General features: G+C 32.6%; 2 protein-coding genes across 2 annotated transcripts; both read right to left on the minus strand.

Annotated features, from left to right (window-relative positions):
* Positions 1-702: 702 nt before the first annotated feature.
* Positions 703-4766, minus strand: LOC105570249 (odorant receptor 4-like). Its single transcript, XM_012027324.1, has 7 exons — positions 4747-4766; positions 3258-3527; positions 2610-3093; positions 2146-2245; positions 1829-1948; positions 1612-1767; positions 703-933 (listed from the first exon to the last, which is right to left on the minus strand). Exons 2-7 carry the CDS (start codon positions 3394-3396, stop codon positions 880-882), a joined length of 1053 nt encoding a protein of 350 aa, XP_011882714.1. The 5' UTR covers positions 3397-3527; positions 4747-4766; the 3' UTR covers positions 703-879.
* Positions 4767-9312: 4546 nt separating this feature from the next.
* On the minus strand, positions 9313-12039 carry LOC105570250 (odorant receptor 13a-like). The gene is made up of 6 exons (XM_012027325.1): positions 12011-12039; positions 11361-11844; positions 10892-10991; positions 10572-10691; positions 10355-10510; positions 9313-9704 (listed from the first exon to the last, which is right to left on the minus strand). The coding sequence occupies exons 2-6, from the start codon at positions 11828-11830 to the stop codon at positions 9651-9653; spliced, it is 900 nt and encodes a 299-aa protein (XP_011882715.1). The 5' UTR covers positions 11831-11844; positions 12011-12039; the 3' UTR covers positions 9313-9650.
* Between the last annotated feature and the right edge of the window lie 717 nt (positions 12040-12756).

Consider the following 12756-nt stretch of genomic DNA (forward strand, 5'->3'; position numbering starts at 1 on the left):
TTACTAAATATGTTCAATAAACAACATATTAAATTACACGCATAAAGAATAGCTACTTCAAAAAATGAAATATTTTTTAATGGTTATAAAATAAAAATAAAATAAAATGTACGGTAAAGCAGTATGACGAAAATAAAATTAAGAAAATATTGAAAACGCATTTATACGCAGTTATCACTGATTATGTTTTATGTGCTTATATTTCAACAGCTTGTGCAAACATTTTTACTATTTTATTTCCAAAATTTTATCTTTGTTGATAGTTTTTGAGGTTTACAGTGCGAAATTTTTTTAAATTATTATTTATATTATTATAATATATATTATAATAAAAGAGCTAATATGGTCCGGGCAAGATGTAAGTAGTCCAATAGTTTTATATAATGCGTGAATTTATATACAGTTTTTCCAGCCTGTTCTGCGCGACGTTACTTTTGGTTATACAACACAGTTTTGTTAGGTGAAACATTGTCGTCAGTGAATTCACATATTTTAAATGGTTGATTGATTTTAATTATCTTTTATCCTTTACTTAGCATTTAATACAATCCCCTCTTCCGTCACTGAAAAAAATTTTATTGTGAAAAGTAGTACTTCAGCCTGGGATCAAACCTGGGTCTTTCGTCAATCCATGACGGAAGAAGGTCACAAATATTGTTTTTCTTTTTTTAATATTACATTATATTCTTGATTTAAAAATTAAGTTAACCGCAAAAAGATAAGAACTAAATAATGTGTTTTATTGCACAAAAGCATATATTTATCCAGTAAAAATTATATTACAGGCAACATTTATAAATCTATTAACACAGTATATAGAAAACACTAATTAGGAGTACGTGCAATTAATTTGATATTACTTCAGTATTATAGTTGTTTCTAATCCATCATTGTCAGCAATACAGATAGGTATCCCATTGACGTTTTCACCGTCTGTAGAATAAAAAAAATATATAATTGCTGATTTTTGTTTCACAGGTTATTTTTATTATGTGTATACACGTGTATAATTATTAAGGTGTTATTCTAATATCCTTAGTATATATAATATATTCAAGAAATATAATATTCAGCATGTAGAGAATGACAAAACATGTCTTATCGATCAACTCTTGAAAATTCTCTCGAGATGTGTTTTAACGCGTGTTCAAGTCTTGTCATATCTTTAACTCTTTACCCTCATAGTTTCAAGCAGCTCTGTTTCAAATTGTCAATTGGGAATGAATCTGGAGATTCTGAAATCCACTTTAGATATGCTTTTCGATTTATATTGCATAAACTTCTAAATTGTTTTTTTCATTTCGGTATTGTGCCAAGCAATCTTGGTGTGAGATACGACAGTAATTTAATTTTTATGACAGCGCAGAATCTTGAGCCATTCTGCAGGGCGTCAGCTTTGTTTTAAAAGTTGTCAAGGTATCCTCTGACAATTTGTGTGATCGAATTGGAATATTTTGAATTCTGCATGAAGTATAAATTTGAAAAACACGCGAAAAATAACAATTTTATTAGAAATTGAAAGTGTTACGATCGTGCTTCGTCTGTTTCTCTATAGGCCGAAACTTTCTGTCCCACAGAAACATAAATGTTTTTATGTTTGCTCTATCTTACAGTTCCGAACATTTCTAGTGAGAAAGTTCCGAATTTTCCAGCCGTCAGCCTAAGCGGAATTGTAGATCGATATGTCATAAACATTAAATTTTTCGCATCATTCGGTGATATATCGTACCACCTGCATTCGTACGCGCCATATGCCATGTTGGTACTCTGAAAATTACATTTCTGTTACGTACAGAGACATCGTGTCTGATAAGCAGAACTACTTTACCTCCGTTGAAAGTCTTTCAGCAGAATAACAGTAAATATACACATGTGTCAATACAAGAACGACATAAAACGTAAGGAAAGACATTTTGATAATGGACAGCTCCAAATGACCTGTTATTATCTGAAAATGAAACTCTATTTTTACGTCCAGCAATTGCTTACAATAATTAATCGAACTGTAAACGTTTGATCTTATATCTGAATTTTTAAGTAAAAGAACGCGTCATAATTAAACTAAAAGTTAAAGCATTTAACATACATTGAATTTTTCTGTTGCATTAATTACGAAATCGAAACGAAACAAATTATCTCACTTACCGTGAAAACTTGAAAGCATTCAATACACAACTGAAAGGTAGCGGCAAACATGTGTATAAATAATACCGCACTGTAGCAATCATCAACTGTCTTGGCGGTCCTTGAAAATTCATACATACTCGTACTCATTACCGAGTAATTAATGTTATCTTAATTTACAAATTACATAAATAATTTAATTTCGAATTTCAATTTTTATTAAATAAACTGGCGGCTCACTTTTCTTTAGTTTGCATAGGATCATTAGAATTATATTATACGTCTTTAACAAATATCCGTAATCTGAATCAAGAACTACTTTTTGTTTATGAGATAATGTATAGACCCTTTCTTATAAATAATAAAAGAACAGTTTATTTTAAAATATCATAAATAATCAATATTAATATTAAAATAAATAAATTACTGTAAACATTTCGAAATATTTTGCTTTATGTGATCTGATGTGAAATTTCACGGCATACCTGATGAGATGTTCATGACGCATAGTGATCGCGGCCAATCCTTTCTGGAAACTCGAGGAGGATATAGATCCTTCCGCTAATTCGTCGACCAGATTGTTGAGCGTCGTACGTAAATTTATCAGCTGTGCGCATATTTGCAGTAGGAGTAGAGAGACGAAACTGTCGACGGTACTATTGACGAAGACCGTGTACATCCCGCCAAAAAGTTGAATCACAAATGTAATTTCGTAGTTTGGACTCTTTTGCATGTTGTAGTAAGGGTAGGAAAAGTGATACACGAGAATCCGTTCAGGTTGATGCATACTACGATAGAACTTCAGGAAATTAAGACCTAGGTAAGACAGGTATGTGCCCAACGAGCCCATGTAACACGCAAAAGATAGGTGTCGGCCACGTCTCGTAATATTTAACATTGTATTTCGTTTCCGGTCATTCTTTGAAGTCATCCAATCGGTCATGACCGATGTCATCAGTGTTCGAAGCGCTGCCGAATTAAACATAATATGTTAATACGAATAGTGGACATAGGCGAGTTCATTTTTACATGAACAAAACTGTTGTGCGATACTTTTTCAAAATTAAAATTAACAAATCTGTACATTTATACCTCGTACCACAAAGAAACTTACTTTCGAAATAATGACTTACTTTCACCGTGGTACCAAGTGCCGACTAATTTGCATAGTGCCAGCAGGCTCAAGTTCGCGGGGGCGAGGCTTTCCACCATCCGAGCCACATTACCCCAGGCAAGAAACATATTCGTTATTTGCGGCACGAACACGTACATGAACAGGGTACACGCAGCAATTATGAATCTTATGTTTGGCCGGTGGAAATCACTGAAAGGCACAGATGGATCGGGCCATACGCCTAATACCCGCAAACACTGGCGGCTCAGCGAAAAGATGTAATTTAAATCTAATGAAATTGAATTTTATAAAGAACATTTCTACTGTATTGCTAATTTACAAGGGACATTTTTTAAATGTGTTTTAATGAGCCAGAAATAATTAGTTATTTATTAATAAATTTAAAAAACGTTTAATATTTCACGAATGTTTTTTAGGTAAAGATATCTATATGTAGCATAGTAAAATTCTCTTCATTTGTAATACTTTTGACCATTTTTTGTGGATTATGTATAATATTATAAGTTATAACTAATATATTTTAGAATTGCTGAGGGCATACATCAAGAAGAATTGAATAAAAGAAGCAAGAAACACATATTATTTCACTAAAGCCAAACTACATAATGCTTTTAATGTTTACAATGACATTTATAAATGTCTTCTTCTTCAATAAAATTTCGTTATTATTTTTATTACTTTGACGAAAACGATTTCTCGAATTGCAATCGTACTTCGGTTTTCGGAGGGTTTGGAAAGTTTAAGTTTTTTTTACGACCAGCTTTGTCTATAAGAAAGAGAAATGAAAAGAAAAGATATGATTCGTGTGCACACGTCAGCTGAATTGACAGTTTAATTTAAGCACCACAGTCAACTCTACCACTCAAAAACACTGGATCAATCTATACGTCGAGAAAGCAGGCTTTTGTTAGCGTAGAAAGTTTTGTTTCTGTTCTCGGAAAATATCGTGCTACACAAAGTTCCAAACTTTTATAACAGATGTATAGACGCCTGACAAAAAGTTGTTCTTGCGGATTTTTCAGACAAATTGTTAAAAGCGAATTATTCCTTTTGTTCTGTATGATGAGTAGCCGTGAGTTATGTCAATTAAATTATTATATATTTATATAATATTGAACGTCCATTACTAAAGTACTATTCCATAATTGAAGTACAAAGTACCAAACAGAGGATATGGTGTCACTTCAGAAGAAGAAATATTTTTGTAATGCTAAGAAAGTAAAAATAAATTGTAATGTAAAACAATATGACTAGTTACAATTGACTGTTGATTAGAAAAATAAGTAAAACATCATCAATATAAATAATATTTCATACGGAAGAGATTATTTAATGATATAGGGTTTTTATTAATTTGCTACTTTATGGTCAGGCATCTATCATAATTTAAAAAATATATTTTATGTAATTTAAGATAGAATGGAGAGTTTTTATTAACACACGAGTAATTTAGCATGTAAATTTTACGTGATACTGTAATACGTAACTATTTCACACGACGCACTTGTTTATTATTTTAGTAGAATATCGTATTGCGAACTTTCTACTATTTTTTTTAAAGATATTCTACCTTCGTTTACGCTCATTGCAGTTCACGATGCAAAAATTATCGTTTAACTGAGTCGTTGTTAGTGATTATACCAAACCGCCTGATTGTGCGCTTGCTCAGTACACGAAGGATCGAACCGCTTCCATCTGTGAGTACTTCTGCAAACCCTTTCGAATAACAATCAATATAGTATCATGACCAGTACGTAATCACCATACGCTGGATGAAATGCCGTTAATGCAGCACTTGCTTTTCGACTGTAAGCAAGTTGCTATTTATTAATATCGATCAGTGTAATTTCTAGCAGTTATACAAAATTTGCCAAGAGGTGTTACTGACGTATAAATAAATTAGAATATGTACGTCATTAAGAAGAGAGGACGATATTGATGATCCGTTGTTATTTCAAGACCTTTTTAAATTTTAATTCGCTAATACAGCTCTTGTGACAGGTTTATAACATCTTATGATTATACTTAAAACGGTTTAAAATATAAGAACGTATTATGAATATCAGCTTAAAAATCGTTTATTTGTGGTAAAGACAGAAGTAAATATATTCGCATGATGGCTGGCAATATGTCTTTTTTGATTAGTAATATTACTAATTTTGATTAGTATCACGCGTAATTTAAAGTAGAAGTTCCATAAGGGAATTACATATATGTATTATTAGTTAGGTTCGATATATCCACGAGCGCTAATACCTTTTTTAACGATCGAACTCGGAATATCTCTCACGTTGTGCATTGAATAGCAAACCTAATTTATGTTCACTCAATATTCATTTTTCTAAGTATACACATATGTAATTGCACGGTTTTTTGTCGATAATCCCCTCCTCGGGTACTACCTTGTCGTGGTGGAGGGGCTTAAGTACCCCGAAGAGTTACTCTCTAAAAATCAATCAGTGCATTATCACTGAATCAGTGAATATTCACTGTTTTCAGTGATAATCCATCGATTGATTTTAGAGAGTACATACTCTAAAAACGGGACAACCAAAGGTACCCATTGCACTATTTGGGCCCGATTTTTCAGTTTCTAATAAACTGTTGACCATAGTTTAATCGATTCTCTGTCTCTTCTTAGATAATAATATAGAAAAGCATAGAGAGTCGAGTAACTGCCATATTAACAGTTAACCAGAAAATGAGAAACCAGGCCTGACACTCTCTGAAAGTTAATCGGTGGATTATTATTGAAAATAACGAATCGATTCACTGCTTTCAGTGATAATCCACCGACTGACTTTTAGAGAGCACATTTATTAATTGATTCTGTTCATTTCAGCACGAACTTTCGAGGACTGACGAATAATTTCGCTATTATTTCGCCAGTTTAAACGAATCGCAACCGCGCGCGGCGATTCGTCGTGTCGCGTCGCGTTCGGGAGTGCCGTTTGTGTAATTGAACGAAAGACTTTCAAAGTGTAAAATCGCGCGAACGATCTTTGTGTTTTCGCGAGTGTGCAAGAAGACAACCTGAGTGGAGGAGGAGGCCTGGGGAAGGCATCAGGCACCGGCGGAGCAACTTTAGGGTAAATATTTTTTCTTTTGTATAAAATTAATCTTCCTCTTGTTTATTTTCAATAATTTAAAAATTATTTTCTTTAATATTCATTTTCTTGAATACTCTGTTTTAATATGAACTTTATAATTGCATGTTACAGGATCAACGTAGTAAAACTCCGCTGCTGCGCATCAGGTCGGTGAGTCAGCAACTTTTTTATTACGGCAACGAATATACACACTGTAAAAAAATAACATGTTAAATTACAAGTATTATAGTAATGTTCGGACCATCTAGTAAAGGTGTATATTTACATACGTCAGTAAATTTACTTCTTGTGATTAAAATTATTGTCTTATATAATGAGTAAACTGCTTGCTTTTGATTGTGTAAAGTTTACATTTTTTTTGTAATTTTTCATTATGTATAAAGAAGTATTTACACAATAAAGTGTAAAAAATATTTTTGGAAAAAGTATGTACATTTATATAATTCCGTTATTAATAGTGTAATCGCTATACTTATTATGTATGTAATTTTACATACCTTTTTACAGTGCATTTCATAGTTCATAGATTGTAGATCGTAGATTATTTTGTATATTCGTTGCCTTAAAATGTTTATTTTATTATAAATTTGATTATAAATGTTAATTTAAAATGATAGGTTTCAAATGATAACAGCAAGTACATTTTTTTATTCAATATATTGAAACTCCGGAGAGGAGTGCAAGCAATTTTCAATGTGGAAAGTTAGCTGCGTCGTTGCAGAACCAGAGTTAATCCCTGGCTTTCTTTGTCACGGATCCCCGAAAGCAACGGTTTCGGCACGAGGGCGCGACGTCGATTCGCGAAATTAACAAAAAAAAAGAAGAGAAGATTTTATATATATCTTTCTCCATAAATATTCTTCCATTAACACTAAAAATGGGAGAATAATTTTTATTTCAATAAAAATGAAAATTACGAGATTCAATGATTTGAAAAACGATCGTCGTTAACTCCCTGCCGAAATGACCGCTATCGGAGGTAATCCGGAAGATCTGGGATTCATTCTTTCTTGCAGCGAGGACCTTGACCTTTGGAGTGGTTTATATTTCCCGTTGCCCGTTGAACATTGGAGACCTTGTTGGAGAACCAGAGTTAATCCCTGGTTTTCTTGTCTCGGATCCCCGGAAGCAACGGTTTCAGCACGAGGGCGCGACGTCGATTCGCGAAATTAACAAAAAAAAGAAAAGATTTTATATATATCCTTCTCAATAAATATTCTCCCATTAACACTAATAATGGAAGAATTATTTATATTTTAATAAAAATGAAAATATACGAGGTTCAATGATATGATAAACGATCGTCGTTAACTCCCTGCTGAAATGACCGCTATCGGAGGCAATCCGGAATATCTGAGATTCATTCTTTCCTACAGCGGGGCCTCTGAAGTTCAACGAGTTCAACTTAGTTTTTTTCACATTCGTTTAATTTCATAAAACTCTACAAATCAGGGTATGTCGAGCTCATTTTCCATTGAGAATCGTTGAATTACATCACGGAACTTAAACGAAATATGGCGAATATTAATGATGTATTCGTCGAGCTAATCTCTTGTAGCCTATCAATTTTCATTAATGATTGATGTATAAAGTATAATAAAATAATATGACGTGAGATTCTAATATATTTTGTCAAGATAACTGAAATTTTAACTTACTTAAATATTTTATTTGCGGTTATTAATTTATTATAATATCCAATTATAATATCGGTTGGAATCGTGAAAGAAGTTTCGTTTTTCTGGATCTCACATCATTTATTCTTTGTATGTGTGTATGTACATACGTGATATACGTACTTTCAAGATGCGTCTCGCATGAATACATGCAGTCACACGCATCTTTGTATTTTCGCGGTCGGTTTTCGCGGTCGGTTTTCGCGATCGGTTTTTCAGGAAAACTTTTCAATTAATTATTAATTATTTAATTTTATCCATATTATAAATTTTAATTTATCGAGGAATATGATTAAAATCACTCTAACGCGAAGTAAATTTTATTTTATATCTACGTGAATTTCGAATTCAAAGATAAAGTTACGAAGAGATGGTTCAATATCTTTGAACAAATAACGAAAGTAAAAATAAATTTAACTCGTATATACAGTAAAGTTTTTTGAATTAATATTCTTCTTTAATTAACCTCTCGTGGTCGTGCATTTTGCGATACGATCGACACTCGTATAATTCGAACCGTACGAAATATTTGTCGGTGACGATAACCGACTATGGAAGGAGTTTTCTTCCTTCCTGATCTCTGGTCAAAATGACCAGATTGTATGGCCGGGAGCAACGAAAGGTAGGTCCAATCTGGCCCACCGAAGGACTAAATATATATATGTATATAATACGACGAGGTAAGTGGTCAATATTGGCCACTCTGATCGAGTACCTAAGTAAGGTGCTGTACGAAGTATACTTTGATTTCTTTTGATTTGTTACAATTCGGGTGGGTTATGCTTCTATATACATACATTCTCGCATATGTGCGAGAGTGAAACCCCTATTGAATCCCGCGGACGCGTTAAACCCCAAGTCAAACCCCTCGCGTCGCGGTTAATTAAAAATTTGTAGGTTCATTATGTTGAAACACGGGTAGGTAGAAATTGGATAAGTAGGTCTATAGATCGGAATACGGGTAGGTAGGGATTCGGATAGTCAGGGATAGGGGGACATAATTCGAAAGTTTAGAATATTAGATAACATAAATTAACGAAGTAATAATAACTTTAATATTATAAGTACGTATAAAGAATTTCGCGTTATTGTACTTATACCGAATATTTCATATATAACGTTGAGAGAAATATTGTAGGTATTGTTCAAATATTTTATTTTTAAATTTAAAATGTCATTGTTTCTTTTATTATATTATAAGTGTATTGTAAAGTAAGAAAAATGAAATAAATAATAAAAATGTAAGAAATCAAACTGTAAAGAAAAGAGGACCGTCGATTAAACGCGGCGGGTTGGTGGAGGACCTCGATATAGGTCAATTTATTTCTGTCGAATAAAATTTTAGTTTAACTTGATTCACATAGTCTTTTAATCGATAGTTTCGTTTGCAATTGATCGATAAATTTGCCTTTACAGTTTGATTTTTCGTTTACACATTAATAAAAAATGTTGTACAGTTATAAGCACAGCCACATATGTAACACGTTATCCAGCAAAAATTATATTACAAGCAACATTTATAAATCTATTAACACAGTATATAGAAAATAAATAGTACTTAAGAGTACGTGTAATTAATTTGATATTATTCCAGTATTATAGTTTCTAATCCATCATTGTCAGCAATGCAGATAGGTATCCCATTGACGTTTTCACCGTCTGTAGAATAAAAATTAAATATAATTGCTGATTTTTGTTTCACAAGTTATAATTATTAAGACGCTATTCCAATATCCTTAGTATATTTAATATATTCAAGAAATATAATATTCGGCATATAGAGAATGACAAAAATATCTTATCGATCAACTCTTGGAAATTCTCTCCAGATGTGTTTTAACGCGTGTTTAAGTCTTGTTATATCTTTAACTCTTAACCCTCATAGTTTCAAACAGCTCTGTTTCAAATTGTCAATCGGGAATGCATCTGGAGATTCTGAAATCCACTTTAGATTTGCTTTTCGTTTTATGTTGCATAAACTTCTAAATTGTTTTTCCACTTCGGTATTGTGTCAAGCAATCTTGGTGTAAGATACGGCAGTAATTTAATTTTTTTGACAGCACAGAATCGTGAGCCATTTTGCGGGGCATGACTTTTGTTTTAAAAGTTGTAAAGGTATCCTCTGACGATTTGTGTGATCGAAAGGAAACATTATAAATTCTGCATGAAGTATAAATTTGAAAAACACGCGTAAAAGAAAAGGTTTATTAAAAATTAAAAGTATAACGATCGTGCTTTGTCTGTTTCTCTAAAGGCCAAAACTTTTTGTTCCACAGAAAGTAAATGTTTTTATGTTCGCTCCATCTTACTGTTCCGAACATTTCTAGTGAGAAAGTTCCGAATTTTCCAGCCGTCAGCCTCAGCGGAATTGTAGATCGATATATCATAAACATTAAATTTTTCGCATCATTCGGTGATATATCGTACCACCTGCATTCGTACGCGCCATATGCCATGTTGGTACTCTGAAAATTACATTTCTGTTTTGCACAAAGACATCGTGTCGGATAAACATAACTACCTTACCTCCGTTAAAAGTCTTTCAGCAGAATAACAATAAATATACAAATGTGTCAATATCATAATGACATAAAACAAGAGGAAGGCCATTTTAATAACAGATATCTCCAAATGACTTGATACTATCTGAAAATAATACTATCTATTTCCAAGTCCAGCAATTACATATAATAGTGAATCGTACGGTAAAATTTTGATCTTATTTGTATATCTCAATTTTATAGTAAAAGGAAGCGTCTTAATTAAACTAAAAATTAAAACATTTAACATACATTGAATTTTTCAGTTGCATAAATTACGAAAGCGAAACGAATTAATTCACTTACCGTGAAAACTTGAAAGCTTTCAAAGCACAATTGAAAAGTAGCGGCCACCATGTGTATAAATAATACCGCACTGTAGCAATCGTCAACTGTCTTGGCGTTCCTTGAAAATTCATACATACTCGTACTCATTACCGAATAATTAATGTTATCTTAGTTTACAAATTACAAAAATAATTTAATTTCGAATTTCAATTTTTATTAAATAAACTAGTGGCTCACTTTTCTTTAGTTTGCACAGGATCATTAGAATTATATTATATGTCTTTAACAAATATCCGTAATCTGAATCAAGAACTACTTTTTGTTTATGAGATATTGTATAGACTCTTTCTTATAAATAAGAAAAGGGCACTGAACTTTATTTTAAAATATCACAAATAATCAGTATTAATATTAAAATAAATAAATTACTGTAAACATTTCGATATATTTTGCTTTATGTGATCTGGTGTGAAATTTCACGGCATACCTGATGAGATGTTCATGACGCATAGTGATCGCCGCCAATCCTTTCTGGAAACTCGAGGAGGATATAGATCCTTTCGCTAATTCGTCGACCAGATTGTTGAGTGTCATACGTAAATTTATCAGCTGCGCGCATATTTGCAGTAGGAGTATAGAGACGAAACTGTCGACGGTACTATTGACGACGGCTGTGGATATGCCGCCAAAAAGTTGAATCACAAATGTAATTTCGTAGTTTGGACTCTTTTGCATGTTGTAGTAAGGATAGGAAAAGTAATACACGAGAATCCTTTCAGGCTGATGCATGCTTCGATAGAACTTCAGAAAATTAAAAACTACGTAAAACAGGATTGTGCCCAACGAACCCATGTAACATGTAAGAGATAAGTTTCGGCCACGTCTCGTAATATTTAACATCGTATTACGTTTTCGGTCATTCTTTGAAGTCATCCAATCGGCCATGACCGATGCCATCAGCGTTCGAAGCGCTTTTGAATTAAACATAATATTTCAGTACGAATAGCGAACATAGGCAAGTTCGTTTTCACATAAATAAAACTGTGGTACAATACTTATTTGAAAATTAAAATTAACAAATCTTTACATTGCTACCTCGTACCATAAAAAAAAGTTCCTTTCGAAATAACAACTTACCTTTACCGTGGTACCAAGTACCAACTAATTTGCATAGTGCCAGCAGGCTAAAGTTCGCGGGGGCGAGGTGTTCCACCATCCGACCCACATTACCCCAGGCACGAAATATATTCATTATTTGCGGTACGAACACGTACATGCACTGGACACACGTAGCAATTACGAATCGTATGTTTGGCCGGTGGAAATCACTCGAAGACACAGATGGATCGGGCCATACGCCAAATATCCGTAAACATTGGCGACTCAGCGCAAAAACGTAATTTAAATCTAGTAAAATTGAATTTTATAAAAAACATTTCTACTTTATTGCTACTTTAGAAGGGTTGTATGTTTCTTCATGCAAATTTTTTAAATTTGTCTTAATGAGCTAGAAATAATTACTTATTTATTAATAAATATTTAAGTGTCGCTTAATATTTCACGAATGATTTTTAGGTAAAGATGTCTATATGTAGCATAGTAAACTTCTCTTCATTTGTAACGTTTCTGACAATTTCTTGTGATTTATGTATAATATTATAAGTTATGACTCAAATATTTTCTAATTGCTGACGGGATGCATCAAGAAGAATTGAATAAAAGAAGCAAGAAAAACATATTATTTTACTAAAGCCAGACTAAATGATGCTTTTAATGTGTACATTTATAAATCTCTTCTTTTTTTAATAAAATTTCATTGTTAGTTTTATTACTTTGACGAAAACAATTTCTCGAATTGCAATCGTACTCTGGTTTTCAGAGAG

The sequence above is a fragment of the Vollenhovia emeryi genome, unplaced genomic scaffold, assembly GCF_000949405.1.
Source record: "Vollenhovia emeryi isolate VEMERY1.0 unplaced genomic scaffold, V.emery_V1.0 DF939121.1, whole genome shotgun sequence".
Classification (NCBI taxonomy): Eukaryota; Metazoa; Arthropoda; class Insecta; order Hymenoptera; family Formicidae; genus Vollenhovia; species Vollenhovia emeryi.